Raw genomic sequence first — 23,205 nt, 5'->3', positions numbered from 1 at the left:
TCAAAAATACACAACACTGGAATGAAGTAACCTCAAATATTAATAGTGATTGCCTCTGGGGATGAGTATTGTGGACATTTTATTCTTTTTGTGGGCATATGTTTCATTTTCTGTACAGAATTGTGTTACTTTTATAATCTGTATAAAGCATAAAACAAACATTTTCCCACTGCCATGCTCATGTTACCTCTCTGAAATGAAGTCCTCACTGACTTGCAAGGAAGAACATTTGTCACTTTTTAAAACAAATATGGTCTTTTGGAAATGTTTTATGTAGTATTTTTAGTTCATATTTTTGAGCCATCACTTGAGCTTGAATAAATTATTTGAATTGTATAAACATTTTCATTCCATTGAGAACACTGAAGCTAAAAGTATAAAGCATAAACCTGAAGCTTTCTGAATAATTGTTTATTTTTATTTTTTTTTCTTTCTTTTTTTTTTTTTTTTTTTTGTTAAGTTTACTTATTTATTGTGAGACGGAGCACAAACAGGGGAGGAGCAGAGAGGGAGGGAGAAGCCCAAGCAGACTCTGTGCAGCTAGGGCAGTGTAGAGCCCAGCGCAGGGCTCGAACTCATAAAACTGTTGCGATCATAACCTGAGCCAAAATCAACTGGATGCTCAACCGACTGAGCCACCCAGGTGCCCCTGAGTAACTGTTTCTTAATATTTAGAAGTTGTGCTTCAGAGTTTGGTCATTTCCTTCACTGTCAGATTTGAGGTTTCTTGTTTTTGTTTTAGTTTTTGGTCAAATGTCCATTGACAAACCACCTCTTTTTAAGAGCAAAAATTGCAAGTGGGAATATATATTATATTTACCCTCTTATGTTTTATAATATTGAATGCTTAGATTTATGTAAATCTTTTCCTGATTTTTAGAGGACCAGAAGGAAAATGAAAAGATGAAAAGTGAAGAGCAGCCAATAAATTCAGAAACCTGCTCTACACCCAGTGCTCTGGAAGAGGCTACTGTGAAAGTAGAAAAGGAGGATGAAAAGGAACTTGTGAAACTGCCCGTCATAGTCAAGCTAGAAAAACCTTTGCCAGAAAGTGAGGATAAAAGGATTATTAAAGAAGAAAGCGATTCCTTCAAGGAAAATGTCAAACCCACTAAAGTTGAAGTTAAGGAATTTAGAGCAGATCCGAAAGATACCAAAAGTAGCACAGAGAAGCTAGAGCCAGAGAGGCTAGAGTTCGGTGGCAGTGTCAGGTCTTCTCAAGAGATCACTGAGAAGTCGACTGAAGAAACTGAGAAACTTAAAAATGACCAGCAGGCCAAGATACCACTAAAAAAACGAGAAATTAAACTGAGTGATGATTTTGACAGTCCAATCAAAGGACCTTTGTGTAAATCTGTTACTCCAACAAAAGAGTTTTTGAAAGATGAAATAAAACAAGAGGAAGAGACTTGTAAAAGGATCTCCACAATCACTATTTTGGGTCATGAAGGGAAACAACTGGTAAATGGAGAAGTTAGTGATGAAAAGGTAACTCCAAATTTTAAAACAGAACAAATGGAGACAAAGTTTTATGATACAAAGGAAGATAGCTGTAGCCCCTCTAAAGACAGGAGCGTCATCATGGAGGGAAATGGAGCAGAGTCCTTAAATTCTGTCATAACGAATATGAAAATAGGTGATCTTGAGAAGGAAGTGGTCCCTGTAGGGAAAGATGCAGATAATTCAGTATCAGTCTTAGAGACCCAGAATCAAAAAGGACAGTTAGAGGAAAGTGGTCCTCCAGAAATGGAAATCTCTCTTGAGACTTCTGAGATGGCAAAGGATCTCTCTTTGAAAACTGCTTTATCTGCCACTGAATCTTGTACCCTGAAGGTTGACGAGAAGTCTCCCAAAAGTAAAAAGGATAAGCGCCCACCAGTCCTAGAATGTCTTGAAAAGTTAGAGAAGTCCAAAAAAACTTTTCTTGATAAGGACACACAAAGATTGAGTCCAATACCAGAGGAGGTTCCGAAGTATACTCTAGAATCAGTAAAGTCAGTCTCTCCTGAGGCAGCGGAAACTTCTGCACCGTCTAACATGACTGACCACTGTGAGAAGTTAGCCTCAGAAAAAGAAGTGGTAGAATGTCAGAGTACAAGTTCCATTGAAGGTCATTCCCTGGAAAAAACAGACCCAGAAATTTTAAAAAAGGATTCTGAATCCACAAAGGTAGAAACGGATAATCTGGACAATGCCCAGACCTCTGGCACAGAGGATCCTTCTGAGACAAAGGGTTCTATGCAAAAAAGCAAATTTAAATATAAGTTGATTCCTGAGGAAGAAACCACTGCCTCAGAAAACACAGAGATAACCTCTGAAAGGCAGAAAGAGGGCATCAAATTAACAATTAGGATATCCAGTCGGAAGAAGAAGCCAGATTCTCCTCCTCAAATTCTAGAACCAGAAACCAAGCAAGAGAAAACAGAAAAGGAAGAAGAGAAAACAAACGTAGGTCGTACCTTGAGGCGGTCTCCAAGAATATCTAGACCCACAGCAAAAGTGGCTGAGATCAGAGATCAGAAAGCTGATAAAAAAAGAGGGGAAGGAGAAGATGAAGTGGAAGAAGAGTCAGCAGCTTCGCAGAAAGCAGACAAAAAAGAAAATTTGAAAAAAACAGAGAAGGATACAAATTCTAAAGTAAGCAAGGTAAAATTTCTCCTATTTCAAGTTTTAATTTTTATTAGAAATAATTGGGTCTAAATGTAACTCTTGGTTTGGCTAAACAGAAGTCATTCAAAGAGAACTTTAAAAAAAAAAAAAAGGTATCTTTCTTCCTTTGTCTGTGTTGTCTTTTCTCAATAGTTGTCAACAGACATTAAATTTTCGGACTATACAATCTTGTCATCTTTTAAATTTTTTCTCTGTTACAGGCATTACGGGAATATATTTTCTATGTAAACTGTAGGTGATACCCAGCCTGTAGGATTGAAAACTAAAAATACCCCATACACACTGTTAATAGAAACACTTGTAACATCTCTTTCCAGTTCTTTTTCCATACATTCATTGGTATGTTCATAAATATTTACCCATTCACTGAAACAATAAATTAAATCGAATATGTTCATTTTTCTGTGAATGTTTCACTTATCAGTGTGTCTCTGAACTCTTTCCATGTCTGTACATGTAGTCTACCTTTTGGTTATTGATGGCTACATAGTATTCCATAGTGTGGATGTACCTCAGTTTATTAACCACTCCCTTATTGATTGACATTTAGGTTGTTTCCAATTTTTCACTATTACAGGCAATGCTGCATTGAAGATCCTTTTGGACATAAGTGAGTATTTCTTTAGAATAGACTCCTAGAATTGGCATTGCTGGGTCAAGGGGCATGTGTATTTTAAGTTTTGATAGCTGTTGCCACATTGCCCTCCCCAAAAGGCCCCGTTCGTATACCCTCTCATTACTAAGTATAAGAGTATCTATTTTCCCCCATTTTAATCATTAGTCTTAGAAGCCAGAATTCTTTTTCCTATAACTCTTCTTTTTAAGCCAGACCTTGACAAGTCTTTGGCACGTTTATAGGAGTTTGTTATAATTAAAAGTGCTACTTTTGTTTTTAATTTATTTAAGTGATCAGATTGTTCTTCACAGTAAGTGATCCTTTCTTCCCTAAAATACTGAAATTTTAATTCTTAAAAATAATTTCCCCTTCTGTTGTTAGAATTATTTTGGTCTTTGATGGGGACTTATACTATAGGAATGAACTGAAATATGAATTAAAAGACTGTGAAACCAGGGAGTAAAAAAGCAGTTTACAACATTATAAACTTATTCTCTGAATAATATTTCAATATTTGTCAGGATTTTTATATGCAGTTCTGACCTATAAAAAATTTTACATTCACCTCTAATATGGGAATTTAAATTTTTATGTTAACAATATGTGAGAATATAGTCAGTGCTCTATTATAAATAGAGCCTTTAAAATGTGCATGGCCTTTGACCCAGAATCCTCTTCAAGGAATTTATCCTAACCACAGAGGTTTGTAAAAATTTATATTTAGAAGGACCCATTTTTTATGAAAGTGAAAAACTGGGAAACTACCTAAATGTCTGTCTAGTAAGAGATTAGATAAATACAGCTATGTGATGGCATATCATATACAGTCATCTACAGTGATGTAAATAATATTTTTTCACTAGGGAAAATATTTAAAAGAGAGAATGTTAATTATAATCCCCTCCAACAAAAATAGAATAAATTATGAAAATATGTACCAAAATTTAATAGTAGGTAGATCTGTGATAAGGATATAATAATTTTCCTTTTCTTCTTATATATTGACTAAACATGGACATATAATCAGAAGTTTGTTTTTTAACGTTCTCATTATACCAAATTATCCCAATTTTTAATTTTATACAAGGTAAAACCCAAAGGCAAAGTTCGATGGACTGGTTCTCGAACACGTGGCAGGTGGAAATATTCTAGCAATGATGAAAGTGAAGGGTCGGACAGTGAAAAATCATCTGCAGCTTCAGAAGAAGAGGAAGAAAAAGAAAGCGAAGAAGCCATCCTAGCAGATGATGATGAACCGTGCAAAAAATGTGGCCTTCCAAACCATCCTGAACTAGTATGTACCTGATCTAAATGGACAGTCTTCATCTTACTGGCATGTTGTGGTTACCCAAAGGCAGTCTAACTCTTCTAGGTTTGATCATGATTTGAAATTTTTTTATTGCTGCGCAACTTATGTGTACAAAATAATCTTTGTTTCTCAAATAATAACCCAATTCTGCTTTCATTCTACTTGGTTTATATATTGCTATTTCCTCTACTTAAGGATACACTCTTAACCTCTTCTCACAATCAGTGAATTAGTCAAATATGTTTATTCTCTTCTTTTTCTTTAAATGTTTCTTCTTTCCCTTTCAGTTAATTCATAATGATATTTCTGAAGTGCCAACTTTAAAGAAGGCCTAATGGCCTTAGTGCCTTCTGTGGAAACATTTAAGTCAAGTAGTAACCTAGTAGGGCTTTACACTTTGGGAAATAGGCAGTCTTAAAGAAAAAAAAAAAAACAAACAATTAAGAAGATAAATTATAGACCATATATATTCAGAAGAATAGTGAGATTTACATGGTACTTTCTTACCCAGGAAGTTCTTCAAAGATAGCCTAAATCAGGAAAACCAGTTCCTAACCTGTTTATATATTTTTTGCAGTTCATAAGTGCTTTCTAGAGAGCCTGTTGAAGAAACACTCTTGTAAATGAATGCCCCATTCTATACAACCAGCCTTTTTTTTTTTTTTTTTAATAGATCTGACTTGAGAGGCAATTTCCAACTACTAAGTAGAAAGAAAAGTAAAGAAAGATGGTTCCACGTAGGTAGAATTTTGTTTAGCAGAAACTTTTTGGAATCCATTAAAGTTTGGAAAATTCATCCGAGGTAGTTCTCCAAGACTCTTTTTCCTAGAAAGCTCTGTGGGGTAATGGGAAAAGCATTGGAGCAGGACACACTTGGATGGAGGTCCTGCTTTCACCCCTTATTAGGTGCTCTAGTTTGTATCTTAATTTCTTTGTTATAAAATGAAAATAATACCACATACTTCTTTTGAGGGCTGTTTTTAGTAAGTTATGTAAAGTTGACCTACCACAATTCCTGACCTCTAGTATGTGCTAGTTTAAAGTTATTTGTGGTTTACTTGTTCTTTTCTTCCTTGATGTTAAAATCATACCTGGAAATTAAATGTATCAATGATGTTTATCATATCCCCGCAGTTTCAGAGAATTCAAGTAAAAGATAAAACTTAGAAGCAGAGAATGACTTTAGCTCTGAGAAGAATATATGTTGAAATTATGCTGAAAAGACCCTTCCAAGAATTTTTATGATCATCAGGCTGTGAAAATTAGGTCAAAATTTTTGTGTGAGGCCAAGAAGAGATTTCCGATAGTGGTTTTTTTCTGCTCTCCAAATGAAAAACTAACACGTGTGTTCTTTCCTGGCCATTTCTATATCTTTTTAAAATAAGAGAGTGCACTTTAACTGAGGCAGCAATAGATGTCAACAACAAAAGGGGTGTGAGGAAATGAGACGTAAAATGAGGTGAGCAGAGATGATACTGAGGAGATGGAGAAGTTGCACCCTCCTTGGAATACACACAGGACTTTCATTTATTTCGTTATTTTAATGACTGCTCTGAAAATCCCGTTGCTGGTTACTGTGCTAAAAAGGAATGACATTGGAAACTGAAGATCCAAATGTGGATTTCTTGTGCCCAGTGTTTAAGAATAATCATCAAATGGGGCGCCTGGGTGGCTCAGTCAGTTGAGCGGCCAACTTCGGCTCAGGTCATGATCTCGCGGTCCGTGAGTTCGAGCCCTGCATCGGGCTCTGGGCTGACAGCTCAGAGCCTGGAGCCTGTTTCAGATTCTGTGTCTCCCTCTCTCTGACCCTCCCCCGTTCATGCTCTGTCTCTCTCTGTCTCAAAAATAAATAAACGTTAAAAAAAATTAAAAAAAAAAAGAAAGAATAATCATCAAATCAAAATGTCAAGCAACTACTATATGTTATGTGGTAGGGAAATGATTCTGAATTAGAAAGACATGGTCCCTGTCCTCACTGAGCTTACAGCAGAAAAATAAATTCATTTATAAGTATAGAACTCTATGGGGTGTTCCAGATGTTTTAGTCAAAGTAAATGCATTATTGCCTGAGGCTTGGAAACCTTACCTAGTAGTTTATTTTAATGGAATTTTATATTTATTGCAGAATAGAGACAAACATCATTTTTAAAAAGTTGCATTCCAAAAGTTTACTTTTAATTTTGTTATTTAAAATTTAGATTATGTTTTATCTTGGAAACAATGTGATAAATGAAATCAGGTGCCCAGGTTAGTCCACATATGCCTGTGTGATCAGTCAGTCATATAACTCAAGTGTAACACTAACATGACTTAGTATGGAATTCTGGGTATTGGCAGCAAATGGTGATGATGCATTGTATGGAGAAAGGGAAAGATAGTTTTTCACTTCTAAATCGTTGCACATGGATGCACATCCCACCACCCTCCTCTATCCTCCATGGTTCGTGTGAGCAGTTTAGAAACTGCTTTACGTATATACTACAGTTGAACACATAAATGAAGTATAGAGAATTGGAGCCAGCTTTCTCAGTGTCAGAGAAAAGAAGTTAAGAGATAAGCAAGCACAAAGGCTAGAATGAGCCCTGTGGTGCTGGCTTAGAACTGGAGATACTAGTATGAACTGATGTTTGTTTATTTTAATATAGATACCTGTGTATGCACAGGTTGCTATACATACGTCTGCTTCCTAGCTCTGTCCTCTGAGAGAGCTTAGAAGTGGTCATACCTAGTATCATAGCATTCAGTACCTAGATGGTGGTTTCTAAATACCATTCTCCAATCATGGAACCAGGGCTTCTAGGAGAAATGGCTAGTTCAAAGGCTTGGGCAGGGAAAATACAAGGTGCGCCTGGAGCATCCTGTCCTGAAGTGTCAGAGAGTAAAAAAGTGCTTTCAAAGAAAAGATGCAAATGAGTCTTAAGGACACAGGAGCCTACCTGGAAAAACTCCCAGTGTGTCTGTGGCTGGGGCAACTTGAACAATAAGTTAATAGTTTAGGTTCTAGCCTAAAGAAAATAAATCTTCATTAGTTAATCCTGATATAAAGAAGTGATTGAAAAACAAATAAATGGAAGGAGAAGGGCATATTTTCTTTACAGAATTTCAAATAGTAGAAGGCATGGAAATAGCGAATCATCATTAGAACACCACCGTAACAGCTGTTGTAAGCAATAATTGTAGCACAGATGAGTGCTAAAATTAGTGGGTGAAATTTATTAATTACTGTGGTTGATTTTAGCTTATATCTCCAAATTCTTTGATACTCCTCCCTCTAGAAAGTGGAGCTTAATTCTCCTCCCCTTGAATGTGGGCTGGACTTGTCCTTTCTAATGAGAATAGGTATGGAAAGTGAAAAGCAGTAACTTTACAGTGATGAAAACCAACAGATACTATCATAATCAAGTAATCAAGGTTAATATTACTACTAATAAGTCATAGTGGTGTCATGTACTCCCAGGTATGATGCAGTGAGCAGGGCACTTCACCTCTGTTGAATTCTTCTCCAAAACGCATAACCTCAGTCTAATCAAGAGAAGACTTCAGACAAACCCAAAATGAGGGGCAGTCTACATAATATCTGACTAGTACTCTTCAAAATTGTCAAAGTCATTGAAAACAGAAACACCAAGTTATTACAGATCAGAGGAGATTGAGAAAACATGGTTAAATGGGATATAATATCCTGGATTTTTCTGGAATCAGAAAAAGGACATTAGTGGAAAAGCTGGTGAAATCTGAATATGGTTTATTGGTTACTTAAGAGTAATGTACTGATGTTAATTTCTTAATTTTGATAAATGTCCCATGGCTATGTAAGATGTTAACATGAATGGAAGCAGGATAAAAGATTTATGAAAACTCTACTGTCTTTGCAACTCTTCTGTAAATCTAAAATTATTTAAAAATAAGGTTTTTTTAAGTTAAACATTCCTGAGTGTACGTTTCAAGTTTTAGAGAATTGGTCATCTTAAACTCCGATAACATAAAGTGACAACTTAAGGCTAATTATTAGCCTTTGCTTGCGAACATGATGGCCCTTAAGTATAGCTTCATTCCTTATACCTTCATCCCTTTCTTATTTGAATTGACATGATAAAAAGAATCATGAATGTTTCTTACAGACCAGCAATTGAAATGCTATTTAAAGTGGGATTTATGTGTATTTTTAAAATCTTCTGTGTGGTAGGGAAGTTTATGATCCTTGAGCTATAAAACTCTATTATAAAAAGAATATATTATTATAGCCCTTGAGGAACACTAAAAAAGGATTATAACTCTAGTTCAGAAGAATTTGTAATTTTTCACCAAATTTTGCAGGTCAGCATTTTGTAAATGATTTTATTTTACTTTTTAAAAAACTGACGTTAGGTCCCTCATTACAGAGTTTTTTAGTTTTAGGCAAATAAAGATACTTTGATATAGCATATTTCTTAGTACAGTTCTAAAAAATATTGAAATGTCTTTAACTTCAGAATCAATGAATTTTAGTTACAGTTAGGTTGACATTAACCTGTGGTTTATTTCAGATTCTTCTGTGTGACTCTTGTGACAGTGGATACCACACTGCCTGCCTTCGCCCTCCTCTGATGATCATCCCAGATGGAGAATGGTTCTGCCCGCCTTGCCAACATGTATGACCCAGCATAGCTTTGTTTGTAGTCTTCAGTTTTATAGTCCAATTAATGAGACTTCTTGACAGCCACTAAACATTTTTAATCTTCGAAGCAATTTCTAAATATTATTTATCTTTTGTTTGAAGTTCTGTGAATTTTTTAGACTATTGGAAAACTACCTTTTATTAATATCTTTTAAACCTTTTTTTTTTTTTTTTTTTTTTTTTTTTTTACTCCCAGAGCATTTATTTCTCAAGGACCTCTAATTTTTATAAAATTATAATCTCTTAATTTTTTTCACACTTGTTAACAGGCAAAAATGGCCCCAAATTAAAATGATTTGTGAGGGAAGAAATAAGTTTCTTCCTGTTCTTGTTTCATCCTCTTTTCCATTTCTACCTACCTCCTTCTTGTCAGTTTTATGGATGGTATTATGAATTATGTAGCACTATGATGCTACTATGAATAGAAACATGGATTATATTTCTCTTCTATCTTGACTCAGGTAAATTTCTTTTGAAAGCTGAAGAATAGGTTCTTTTTATGCCACCATACCCAAGGGGTCTCTCTCTTACAAGTCCAGTCTCATTTCACTTTAGAAATGATGGGCATTATCGCATTTCCCAGTAAAGTGGACTTCCTTGGCTTAACATAGCTTTATCAGTTACATTCTTCAGCTCTTTTTTGACCCAGTAACCATGTGGCATGGTTTTGTAATTTTTTGACATCCGCTTTTGAAAAATAGTGATTGGCACCATTATATTATATTTTATGTAGAACTTTCTCCCTTAAAAATGTTGTGGGGTTTTTAAAACGTTTTAATCACTATCATGTAAGCATGTGGAGCCAAATGCTATTTTAAACATTCATTACTACCAGCTAGATAGGCATAGGATGTATTTCTTGATGAGGCTATAAGTTTCCCTAACATGTGCATTACTTCAGAGATAACTGTGCCCATCTTTAGTTCAGTGGAGGCCAGGGCACCTCTTGATTTAATTAAACAGAAGGAGCATCTCAGTGTTTCCTTACTCTGTGGCCCCTTATCGGCTCTCATAATAGCACAGTATCCATGACCTAACTAAAATTCAAGGGATAAATGATTGTGGAAAGGTGTTAAAAATGACATTCCTGGGGGCTCCTGGCTGGCTTAGTTGGTAGAGCATATGACCCTTGATCATGAGTTCAAGCTTCGCATTGGGCATAGAGCTTACTTTAAAAATAATAATAATAGTAACACTTATGTTTTGCTCTTCCAGAAACTACTGTGTGAGAAATTAGAAGAACAGTTGCAGGATTTGGATGTGGCCTTAAAGAAGAAGGAGCGTGCTGAACGCAGGTATTGTGAAATGTGTGTTAACGTTTTACTTGGGAATTTGATAGCAAAATTGTCTTCCAGTACAGGTTAATATATCTTTCTAAAGCAGGAATTGGCAAACTGTGACCTGTAGGTCAAATTTGGCGTGCTTCTTGTTTTTATACTGCCTACTAAGAATTTTATTTTTCATTTTTAAATGATTGGGAAAAAAATCAAAACAAGAATCTTATTTCATGACACATGAAAATGATACAGTCTGAATTCATGGTTCAGAAAAAAAGTGTTATTGGAACACAGCCATGTTCATTTGTTTATATATTGCCTGTTGCTGCTTTTGCACTACAGCAGCACAGTTGACTAGTTGCAACAGAGACCATATGACCTGCCACGCCTAATTTATTATCTGTCCTTTTACAGGAAAAGTTTGCCCACTCTTGATCTAAAACATTTATCAAAACCTACTCTGAATAAATATTGGCCCAATTATTGTGGAGGATATGTACCTTACTCAGTATGTAGTGAGTACAAGAAGATTCTAAGAACTGGTCTAGTTACCCATGTCATCTCTTTGGTGGGCGGAATTAATACCGGTGAGATAAAGAGCATTTAAATGCTGAACTATGTCATGAGAGTCATAACTTACAGTCATAAGAAATGCCTCCCTTTTCGATATACCACTGCAATGTCGTCTTAAAGCAGTTGGAGAATGCTTCTTGGAGGAGGTAAGAATGGAGTTGAACCCAATCTTTAAAAGGGGGCTCAAAATCAAGACAGTAAGTTTATGTTTATTTATATTGATGTGTACCTTCTTTGATTAATCTATTGCTAAACAGTTTTTCATGCCTACTGTGTACCAAACTGAAGAGAAAAGGTGAGTGAGCCAAACTCTCCTTAGATGGAGCTCAGCTCTGTCAGAATACAGACATTGGAGCCGGTGATACAGTAAAGTAGATCAAGGTATATTCCGAGCAATACAAGAACACTGTGGAGGGGCATTTTAGTTGGGTTAGGGATTTGGGTTATCGGGCAAGTCCTTGGAAGGTAACTTAGGGTTGGACATGCGAGAAAGGTATTTCAGGCAAAGAACCAAATGCAAGCAAGGACAAAGTGTGAACATGAGAGTGGGAGAGTGGTAGGAGATGAAGCTATAAAAGTGGGTTGAGGCTGAACTGTCAACTGTTTGGCCTATTTGAGTAGGGAATTTGAATTCTTCCTTATAGGTGGTAAGAGAGCCATCAAGGAGAGATAAGTATGATCAGATTTTTATTTCAGAAAAAATGCCCTGGTAACACTAAGAAGAAGGAATTAAAGTCCATACTGTTGCAGTAGAGACTAGGAGAGCCAGTGAGGCCTGAACTGGGGCATTCATTATGCAAGAAAGTGGGTGTGTTCAAGAGAATCTTCCGAAAATTAAGCAGTAGGATTTGATGCCCATTCGTACTTAGTATGAGAAAATCTAAGCAATGTCTCCTGGTTGGTCTTATTACCTTCATTTGCTGCTGCTGTAACTTTTACCTGCTATCTCACAGTCTTCCCCCCAAAGTGTAGCTTGCTTTATAAAGGCAGTCAGCTAGCTCATTTGATAATCCACAGACTTTACTCTGCAAACTGTGCACTCTGTGCGTTCAGCCTCTAGATCCTGTTTTTGTCCTTACTAGTCAGCTTGAGCTCTCTGGTTTATAATGGATGCTACTTGGTTTAAAGACAAAATTAGTCTCTAAAGTTAACTAGGAGATTAAAGTACCTCATTGTTTAAAATCAGTTTTCTAAATGCCTTTGTATTTAGAAACTGGGTAATAGTCCTATATATAATTATTAGGACTCTTTTGATATTCAGAGTTGTCCCTGTTTTTATTTTTGACACTGGAAAAAAATCTAACTTAAGGATGCTTCAAATTAAATCATAATAAAAATTAGGCATTTTCTTTATTCTTTTTGAAGTCTGCCTGCCCTGCTGAGAAATGAGCAGTTTTCTCATGTCCTGAAGCTGATTTGACTCAGCAAGGCAGATAATTAATAGGTTCAGACCTTAAGGGCTTGGAAAAAAATATATTCTCTAAACATCAAGTCTGTAAACCACCTAAGAATTTGTCTGATACTCAGATTAATTATATCTGCTTGTTTTTTTGGAGACTTATGATGCTTATGCCTTTTATATTTGGAAAGACTGGTTAAATATTTTGGACTGTTGCCTCATATACTATAAAGTATACTGTTGCAATTAAGGAATATTTAAAAATTTTAAATTTTAGAAATTTATGTTCAAATACGCCACAGTATTTGTTCACACTAGTGGTCTGTCATTTACTAACTCATTTGCTTTCTCTTCTACCTTTGATAGTCCTCTTTACTTAAATGTCATCCTTTAAGAGGACATCTATAATTGTGGCTTTGGATCACACACTAAATCCTTTTTGAGATTGGATCACAGAAAGGAGTGCCAAGTTGTTACAAGGAGACCAGTCTGGCACAAAGCCAGTTAACTGAATTAATTGCTGTTATTTTTTAATTCTCCCTAATAATCTGGGTAAAAAAGTTTTCCTTATAGCTCCTAATGTACATGCTTCCTGATGTATATGAATCTTAGGGGCTCTAAACAGCAAAATATTTATATTTCTAAAGTAACTAATATATTAAGTATAAATTCCGGGTGACTTCATCTGTTTTTAAAAATGAGCATTTCTATTCATCCTTTTTAAAATGTGTGAAATAATTTCTAGAAACTTTGAGCCTAGCACAAGGGCATCTTTCCCCTTGTTCATTCATTTATTCAACATTTAGTGAGCACTTACTTTATGCCAGGCAATGTAAGCAACATGAAGTATATTATGTGGCCTTTATCTTAAAGGGCTCTAAAGTATGGTGAAAAAGATGGATTTGTCAGTGAGTAATTAGTGACTAGCTAGCGGCGGTCTACAGAGCTGGAGCTGTGATGCTCCGTGAAATTTGATGTTTCTCAGAAGTTCCTCCAACTGGTTTGTAAACATCCCTTCCAGACCTTGGTGCCAGAAATTATTTGGGAATTCAAATAGCTCTGTACTTTCAGAGTACTTTTACTAGTGTTCACTAGCAAGAGAGTTGGATTTAATCAGGGTTGGAATTTTCCAGGTAATGTAACAGAGGGAAGGAGAGAAAGAGACAAGGAATTTGAAAGTGTATGCAAAGGAGTATTTATATTGATGGACCATGGAGTCTAAGCCAGGTAAGAGGGCAAGTAAGGACATAAGGGAGTCATGGACAGTGAAAAGACGCTAGGGTCAATGTATAGATGTCCCACTGGAGTCAGGGAATTGTTGAAATCAGTGTACCAGAGGGAGTGAGCGGGAAAGGGAGCCAGTAGAAGTCAGAGAATAGATTCCCTGAACCTGAAATTTTAGGAGGGGTGTGGTTATTTGTAATGATGAGGCCTGGGCCCAATATGATCTTTGAGCTAGGTGGTGGTGAGATGGAATGGAAGATGTATCTTTCTGTAAGACTAATGAGCAAGAGAATGCTGTTATGAGAAATCATACCTACCTTCAAGATCCTACTCATTAACACCTATTTAAAGCCTCAACTTCCTCAGCTCTTCAAACAAGTTATTCTTTTTTCATGTTTCCATTATACCTATTAGTAATGAGCTACAGTCAGTTGTTAAATAATTGTGAGGACAAGAACCATGTATTATTTACCTTTAGGATTCCCAAGCCTGAAACAAATCATTACCTAATATGGTGGATGTGAACTAAATGTTTTTCAGCTGGGTTGAGGAGATAATAATAATTAAGTGAAGTAGATTTTTAGGTATAAAAGAGGAAACTGCTACAACAGTAAACTTGGTCAGTTTAAGGACGGATAAATGTTGAACATATCTAGTATGAAAGAGGAAACTGATAAAATAGTAAACTTGGTTAGTTTAAGGACAGATATGTGTTGAACATATTTAGTACAGAGAACTCAAGTTCTGACTTACCCATGAAGCCTTCCCTGTTAATTTCAGCTAGTATTGTTCTTGCCTTTCCTAGTTTTTAATTCATTAACTGTACTATTTTTTATTAGGTTTTGATTAAAATAACTTTATCATTTTCTTACCTGCCAATTTTACTGAATGGCTTTATAACCCATCTCAAAAAGACTGTAAGATTCTTGTTACCAGAGCCAAGAGGGCAACATAAGCTGTGTTCTAAAGGACCCAGGTGACTGGATGATTAATACCCTTCGATAAGGGACATCATCACAAATAAAAGGAGGAGGAGTGGTCACTATTTTCTTTCAGTTCAACATACATATAACACCTCATCTGTTCTTGGTGAATTGAATTAACTTTGAGAGAACCAATTTATTATGTAAAATTTGTTGAATTAAAATCAACAAAGGTTTGTTTCTTTGAAAAGAAACTATGGAGATCTCGTTAGTGTTCTAAATCCACATTTTCTGGAGAAGTGTTAACTGGCTCTAAAAATAATCTTCATTGGAGCAAGTAGGGTGCAGAGCCATGTGGCTGCATTGCCTTTTTTCCTCCTCTTTAAAAGATTGGTCTTGGTATCATTCACTGGGACCTTGACATGGTTCTATTGTATAGAATTCTTTTTATATGTATATATATATATACTGTATATATTACCATGAGATGATAGCTGTATGTACACATATATGAAAACTTCCAGCATAACAAAGATCTAGTTTGTCCAGTGTTGACTGTCTAATCACTTTATCAGTGAGTCTCTTCATGAAGTTTCCTTGTCTATTTCAGTTTGCAGGTTTTATTTTATCAGTATAATTACTTATAAGGCTACAGTTTTCAGCTACATCTTTTTACAATTTTTACCATTAGAAAGTTGTGTGCCTCCCACAGATAGCAATACGATAAGCTTTATAGACAGTAGCTAACGTCTGTGACCTAGCCTCTGCTATTACCATGAAATCAAAATTTTAGTAGTCTGTGTTAATAATGTTTTCCTAACAATTTTATTTTTAGCAAATCTCATTTTGCATGCATTTTTGTTTTTCATTTAAAGGAAAGAACGTTTGGTGTATGTGGGTATCAGTATTGAGAACATCATTCCTCCACAAGTAAGTTTCTGGTTTGCAGTATTTTTTAAAGAAGAGACTACCATAATTGTTCTAAAATTAACCCACTGTGTGTAATGTGAGTAGTTTTAAATATATAGTGTACCTATCTTATTAAAAATAAAATTTAAGACCTTAAATCACCTGTATTTTCCTTCATGATAAAAATTACATATATACTGGGATGCCTGGATGGCTCATTCAGTAGAGGGGTGACTCTGGATCCTCAGGGTCGTGAGTTTGACCCCTATGATGGGTGTAGAGTTTACTTAAATACTACTACTACTACTACTACTACTACTACAATTAAATATATACTGATAACTCCAAAATGTAATACCATCCAAATCAGATTTATATAACTCACCCCAGTAGGCTCTATATTCTCCTTTCCTCCTGTTTTTTTTTAAAGCCCTGTGTTGGGTAATTTGTTTTTAGCTTCTTTATGTGTTATTTATATAAAGTGACAAAAGAATAGTTCAGGGTTTTTAATTCTGTGCTTTAGGGGTTGGTTATTAGAAACTTCAATATTTGTTCTTAACCGATGGTTTCTTTGGAGGGTTATTGTTTTGCATTTATTGGTCTAATTTATAATTACGGATGTCTCATGAGTGAAAGTACAGGTAACATGGTTTTCATTTCAAATGAAGAAATGTTCTTAATTTCATACATTATTTAGTTTGGGCTTAATTAAATCACACACTTAAGTAAGTGGTCTTGGTTAGTTACTGTCCTTCAGCACCATGCTTCTTTTTTTTATAAATCCATTATTTTGTTGATTCAGCATTCTTAGTGAATATCTTACATGTGTTAAATTATTGGTTAAAAAATTATCATTGGAGGGCAGCCTTGATGACTCAGTTGGTTGAGCATCCAACTTCAGCTCACATCGTGATCTCACAGTTGGTGAGTTTTAGGCCCCACATCAGGCTCACTGCTATCAGCACAGAGCCTGCTCTGGATCCTCTTTCCCTCCCCTGCTCGCTCTCTCTCTCTCTCTCTCTCTCTCTCTGTCTCAAAAATAAATAAACATTAAAAAATTTATCAGTGGGGAAACTTCATCATGGTTGTTTTAAAAGAGGTAATTGTAAAATCACAGAAACATAAGAATTTTAATACAGAAGTGCTTCAGCCTTTGATCACCAATATTCTTTTTAATCTCTCTACTTAGCGTTTCTGTGTGTATTCAGTTTTGGGCAGGGGATCACCTCATTTTTTCAGATCTTTTACATGTGCTGTCTAAACAGACATTAGAAAACTATTAATTTCAAGTAACTTTCTGTCCTAATAACCTACATATTTATTATCATATTTTTAAACCAGGAGCCAGATTTTTCTGAAGATCATGAAGAAAAGAAAAAAGATTCAAAAAAATCCAAAGCAAACTTGCTTGAAAGGCGGTCAACAAGAACACGGAAATGTATAAGTTATAGGTATGAAATATGTAGAAATGGTTATAATGAAAAAGTGTAAAATGTTTTTTAAATTATACAACATGGCCCAAAAGTATCTGCTTTTCCCCATCATAATGGCCATTAGTAGTTGTATATATGTTACTTACTGTCTTTAGAATCATACAGCTTAAGAGCAGCCAGCATGGTCTTTTCAAAATGTAAACTTGCTCATGTCATCCTCTTCTGCTTTGTCAAATTTCTATAGCTCTTGGAGTAAGGATTGATGCCTTTACAAGGCCCCTAAAGGCACTGCATAGCCCACTCTGTGCTTAGCTTTTTGGTTCCATCTCATCCACATTTTTCCTTACTCTGTCAATATCAGCTACAGTCTTCTTTCAGCTCCTTTGCATATGCTATTTATTGTACCTAAGACCTCCCTCCTGTTTTTGCTTGTTAACCTTCTCTTAATCAAATCTATTATATGCCCTCATAGCAACCAGTTCTTCTTTTGAAAGCACTTATGATGATTGTAATGATTGTGATTTTAATTATTGAATTAATATTTCTCTCCCCCATTGGACTATTGTTAGCATGAAGGTAAGGACCAATGTCTGTTTCACACATGCTTCTGCCTTTTACAGCTAGCATAGTGCCCCGAGTAGTAAGTGTTCCATAAATGCCTGTTGAAAGAATCAGTAAATATAATTTGGTTTACTGTCTGCCACCAGAAATATCAGAGAGGAAAGGAGGGAGACAGAGTTTTCCAAGGTCACTCTGTTAGTAGCTAAACCTACACTAAAATGTTGTCTTCTAAATGTCTGCTAGTCTAGTGTTCTTTCCACTTTGTCTCACTAAAATAATAAGTAAGTTATATTCTAATTATTGTAGATCATTGTTTGACCTCTGGTCTCCTTAGATAACACCAAAAGAGTCTTTAACTTGAATAACTGGAGGTGAAAAACAAAATTGATTTCATGGAAGTTTGAGCTCGCTTCTTGTTTATGAACTTTTTCATCAGTGATCATGGAAGAGTTCCCATGTATTGTTTGCTGCTGTTGTTAATTGTTAAAGCTGTAAAATGCAGTGCAATCAGTAAATGTAAAATCCTTAATACATATGAGAATGGTACCCATCTTATTCTTTAAAAAACAAAAGCTTTGAAAAATAAAAAACACCATTTTATGTGAAATCATTATAACTAATGAAATCAAAGTCTACTGATGGGAAGGGCAAGCATAAAGTCAAGTTCTGCTGTAATCCAACATATGTTTTCCTAAAAATTATCATCCTGTGCAAAAACACAATAAAAACCATAGGGATTATAGGAAAATATGGAGGTAGGGCCACACTCAGAAATTTCAGTAGTGACACTTTTTTTTAAAGATGTGACTCTAATAAAAATGCAGTACCATTTGGCAGATGTTAAATGGTTAAGAACTAATATAAATACTGCACTAAATATTACATTTTATGCTGAAAAAGCCCTGGTTTGTCTGTGGAAGTGATTGAGGTGGGTTGCAATTTGTAAATTATTATGTGGTGGTAGAAGGAGAGTTCTTTGAAATCAACCAGAAAGTTGTAACACCAGACGCAGCTGGCTATAACTTATAACACACATGATGAGGTGAGGTTGCTGGTGGATATTTGAGGTGTGTGTGTGTGTGTGTGTGTGTGTGTGTGTGTGTTGTGTGTTGTGTATGCCTGTGTGGCTAGGTGCACTTCTCTACATTTACCTAGTGTTTATCACAAATAAAATTACTTACAGGTATAAAATACACATTATGCTTGAATTGTTTCCTAATGTATCAGTCATGTTATAACAATTTACATTTTCAGAACAAGCCTTCTAGCAGGACTATATTATCTTTCAACCTTGATGTTGCTAAAGGAAGCAGGGATTTACTCTTAGTATTGTGTCTTGGATATACACCCAGAAGTGAGATTGCTGGGTAATCATATGGTGGTTCTCTTTTTGTTTTATTGGGGAACTGCTGTGATGTTTTCCATGGCAGCTGCGCCATTTTGCATTGCCACCAGCAGTGTATAGTGTTTCCAGGTTTTCCACATCCTTGCCAACAGTTGTTGGCTTTGGGTTTTTTGTTTGTTTGTTTTTGGGGTTTTGTTTGTTTGCTGTTTTTGTTTTTGTTTTTGTTTTTGTTTTTGTTTTTGTTTTTGTTTTTGTTTTTGTTTTTGCTGGTGACTGTCCTAGCAGATGTGAGGCAGTATCTCATGATTTTGCTTTGCATTTTCCTAATGGTTGTTGGTGATCATCTTTTCATGTGCTTGGTAGGTGTTTGTATATCTCTTGTTATTTTTTATTTATTATTTCTGCTTCTTGGTACTTTTTAAAGAAATTTAACTGAGATGTATTAAGAGAGTCCTTCATATGCTTTCTCTTAATTTTAAGTTTTATTCTTCATATTTAAGCTCTAAATACACCTAGAATTTAATTTGTACATGGCACGCAATGGGATTATTGTTAGTATAAAATGTAAAGCACTTAGTAAAGTATTACCACAGTAAGAAGACAAAAAAGAATTTCATCACTATTATCATTTCATAATTATTTATCGGATTTTTATTGCTTCTAACAGAGAGGATAACATAAGAGTTAACTATAGGGAGCATTGGATTGGGGTACAGAAGGCTAAGACTATAGTTTCACTGTACCGTGTATTACCCATGTAACTTGGAATGGTCCAGTTCTCTAGGTCTTGGTTGATGGCGGATTAATGCAGATGATCCCTTCAGCTCTAAAATTGTATAACAGTAATATAGAAACTTATGATAAACTATATTCTTCAGCATAAAATGTATTATGTGATTCATTTAGTTCCCAAAAAGGTTTAAGGAAGGCATACAATCTTAGTGTAAGGACCAACTTTTTAAACATAGCACCAAATATAGAAACAATAATGGAAAGGATATTTGATTATATGAAAGTTAAGAAAGACTCAGATAAAAGCATTTACTTCTAGAATATTTTCTTCTACTTTTTTAATTTTTAATGTTTCAATTTTTTATTTAAATTCCAGTCAGTTAACATATAGTGTAATAATAGTTTCAGGAGTAGAATTTAGTGATTCATCACTTACATATAACACCCAGTACTCATCACAACAAGTGCTCTCCTTGGTACCTCATCACCCATTTAATCCACCATCCTCCCTCGCACCTCCCCTCCAGCAACCCTCAGTTTGTTCTCTAGAGTTAAGAGTCTCTTTTGTGGTTTGCCTTGCTCTTCTTTTTGTTTGTTTTTTTCCTTCCCCTATGTTCATCTGTTTTGTTTAGAAAGTATTTTCTTGCAAAGAAATTTTGCAGAGGAGTTAGAATTCAAAAGAAATGCCTTACGAATTTTAAAAATTACAGTGAGTATAATTTTTTTTTCATGGTGGAAATACAATAGCTTTTTACATGATGTCTATAAAGGTTGTTGCATCTACTAAAGTCAAGTATAAAGACTTTTTTCTTAGGAAACCTGTTACTTAAGGGGAGATCAAGGTTTTGTTTATTTTGGAGACTAGAACTAGACAGGGTGACTTTTTAAATTTGTCTTGTTTGTTTTTGTTTGTGGAGGGGGCTGACAGGAGATGTTATGGGCACATATTCATAATTGTAGCAGGGCAAGATGTCAGTGTTCATTTCTCAAAACGTAAAATATAAACAAAGGGGAAAGGGGAAATATACTTTGGATAGAAATAATTGCAACATATGACAAAGAGATTAAAATCTTTAATATCTGAAAAGCTCTTAGAAGTCAGTAAGAAAAGATGAACACTGGCTGATAAAATGGGCAAAGGATACAAGTCAGTACTTGTAAAAGAAAAAGTAAAAATGATCAATAAACATGAAACTAATATTGGCCTCAGTAATCACATTAATATTAAAGGAACAAGTAAATAATTTTGCTCTTTGAAATTAGAAAAAAATTAATGATAAAATTCACTTCATGGTTATATTATAAATTGCTACAACTCTTGAAGACCAACTTTTATGCCCTTTAAGCCAACAGTTTTTGGGTTTTTTTTAATTTGTAGCAAGAATACCAGGAACAACAAAATTTCTTAGTGGAACCATGGGCATCTCACCAAATAAAGGAAAAAATAGAGTTCTGATATGATACCGAGGAAGGGTAGAGTTTAGATGAAATGTAAATAAAGCAATGAAGAGTTATGCTCAAGGCAAAGTGGGGCTCTGTAAAGGGGTTGGTATCAGATCCAGACCACATACTGGACACGGGTTCTTGTTCCCTTGAAAGCAATGAAGTTGAAGTGGATGTGTAGAGTGCTGTTTCTAATCCCTTATTCAAAGCTCCACATCTGGGATATAAATCAAGACTGTTTATTTGCGTTAAAAGTAACTTAAACCTCCAGGCAAGACTGGGATGTTTTATTCTTACTGATAATCGTTATTTAATTCCAAGGGTTCTGATGGTCTCTGATGTAGAAAATCAAGTTTTTCAGTGAGTAAGAAAGTAGTAGTCATTCAAAGAGGTCGTTTTGCCACTTTACAGTTGTAATATGTCCTTGAGAGAAATACTGTTTCCTGTTAACTACATTTGGCTTTTTCTGTATCTGTTACTCTAGCCTGATGAGGGATGCACAGATTTTTGCTTTCTCAGAATTTATGTTAAGCAAAAACTAAGCTATAGCTCCAAGGTCATTTCCTCATAGCCTGGTTTATAAATGTGAAACAATTGGAAGTAAACCTTTTTAACTAAATTATGACACATGTTTAAGACTAAGCATTATACAGCCGTTAAAAATTATGTTGTAGGGGCACCTGGGTGGCTTAGTCTGTTGAGCATCTGACACTTGATTTCGGCTCCAGTTGTGATCCTCAAGGTCCTGGGTGGGTGTGGAGCCTGCTTGAGATTCTCTCTCTCTCTCGCCATACCCCTTCCCCCACTCATGCACCCTCCCTCATGCTTTCAAATAAATAAATAAATAAATAAGCATATGTGTGTGTGTGTGTGTGTGTGTAGAAGTATTCTTAACCTGAGACTTGTCAATCCTCTGAAATTAGATATAAAATTTTGTTTGGATATATATATATATATTTTTTTTTTTTCTAGAGAGAAACCCATAGCTGTAGTGAGTTTCTTAACTCAAAAGGCAAAATATTTTTTTTTCAAAAGGCAAAATATTTGGCTGTTAAACCCTATTGTTAATCCATTGTGTGCCTTTAATCCAACAGTGTCCAATAGAATTTACTGTCGTTATGAAAATGTGCTATTTCTTTCCTGTGCAACATGGTAGCCAGTAGCCATATACAGCTGTTGAGCACTTAAAATCTTGCTAGTGAGGAACAGAGTTTTTCATTTTAATTAATTTAAATATAGATAGCCACATGGGGCTAGTAACTACCAAATTTTGCAATATTTTAGACAAGTCACTTTAGAGCAGATATCCTTTTGGTCATCTCCGCTCTAACATGAAAGGAGCTTTGTATGCGAAGAAGTCTTGAAGATCATCTGGACTTGTTTTCTTTAAGTTGGAGGAAATGGCCCTTGTGAGAAAAAGTACTTTTACCTAGTTCGAAAATTCTGACCGTCAGTACTTCTAGAATAATAATAATGATGATGTAGTCCTTTCACTTAGTATTATTTCTGGAACACTAATTGAACTTACTTCACCATGTGATTTGTGTAATTAGAGGTTGGCAAACTATGGCCTATGGAGCAAATCCCGTCTCACAGTCAGTTTATGTCTATATAGCCCATGACCTAGGGATGGTTTTTACATTTATAAATGGTTGAATAAGAACCAAAAGAAGAAAATCGTATGATAATTACATGAAATTCAAATCACAGTGTCCATAAATGAAGTTATATTGGAATACATCCACATTTATTCACTTGTGTTACCTGTGGCTGCTTTTGCATTCCAGTGGCCGAGTTGAGTAGTTGCAACAGAGACTGTATAGGCTACAGAGCTTAAAGTATTTACTGTCTGGCTCTTTACAAAAATATTTGCCTGATGCCTGGTATAAATGATCTTTGAAAATGAATTAGATACCAATCTACAAAAGAAATTGAGGTTAATAGGAGTGAGGCGATGTAGTCTAAGTTACATAATTCCAAAGTGGCAGAGAGCATTTTTATTTTTTTATTTTTATTTAAAAAAATTTGTTTTAACATTTATTTAGTTTTGAGAGACAGAGCAGAAGCAGGGAAGGGGCAAAGAGAGAGGGAGACACAGAATCCAAAGCAGGCTCCAGGCTCCAAGCTGTCAGCA

At 35.2% G+C, this 23,205-nt stretch overlaps 1 protein-coding gene across 4 annotated transcripts in view; it reads left to right on the top strand.

Moving 5' to 3' along the window:
• The window catches only part of RSF1 (remodeling and spacing factor 1), a 155,320-nt gene that overhangs the window by 120,591 nt on the left and 11,524 nt on the right, over window positions 1-23,205 (top strand). For 3 of the 4 annotated variants that reach the window (XM_060605525.2, XM_060605528.3, XM_060605527.3), the window contains exons 6-11: window positions 881-2,646; window positions 4,374-4,580; window positions 9,122-9,226; window positions 10,468-10,547; window positions 15,524-15,578; window positions 16,899-17,008. In XM_060605525.2, coding sequence (XP_060461508.1) covers window positions 881-2,646; window positions 4,374-4,580; window positions 9,122-9,226; window positions 10,468-10,547; window positions 15,524-15,578; window positions 16,899-17,008 — 2,323 coding nt within the window. The remainder of the gene's footprint in view (window positions 1-880; window positions 2,647-4,373; window positions 4,581-9,121; window positions 9,227-10,467; window positions 10,548-15,523; window positions 15,579-16,898; window positions 17,009-23,205) is intronic. The other variant, XM_060605526.2, reaches the window with a different exon arrangement.

This window comes from Panthera onca, chromosome D1 (genome assembly GCF_046562875.1).
Source record: "Panthera onca isolate mPanOnc1 chromosome D1, mPanOnc1 haplotype 2, whole genome shotgun sequence".
NCBI classification, from domain to species: Eukaryota; Metazoa; Chordata; class Mammalia; order Carnivora; family Felidae; genus Panthera; species Panthera onca.
This window is presented reverse-complemented; position numbering and strand designations above follow the sequence as displayed.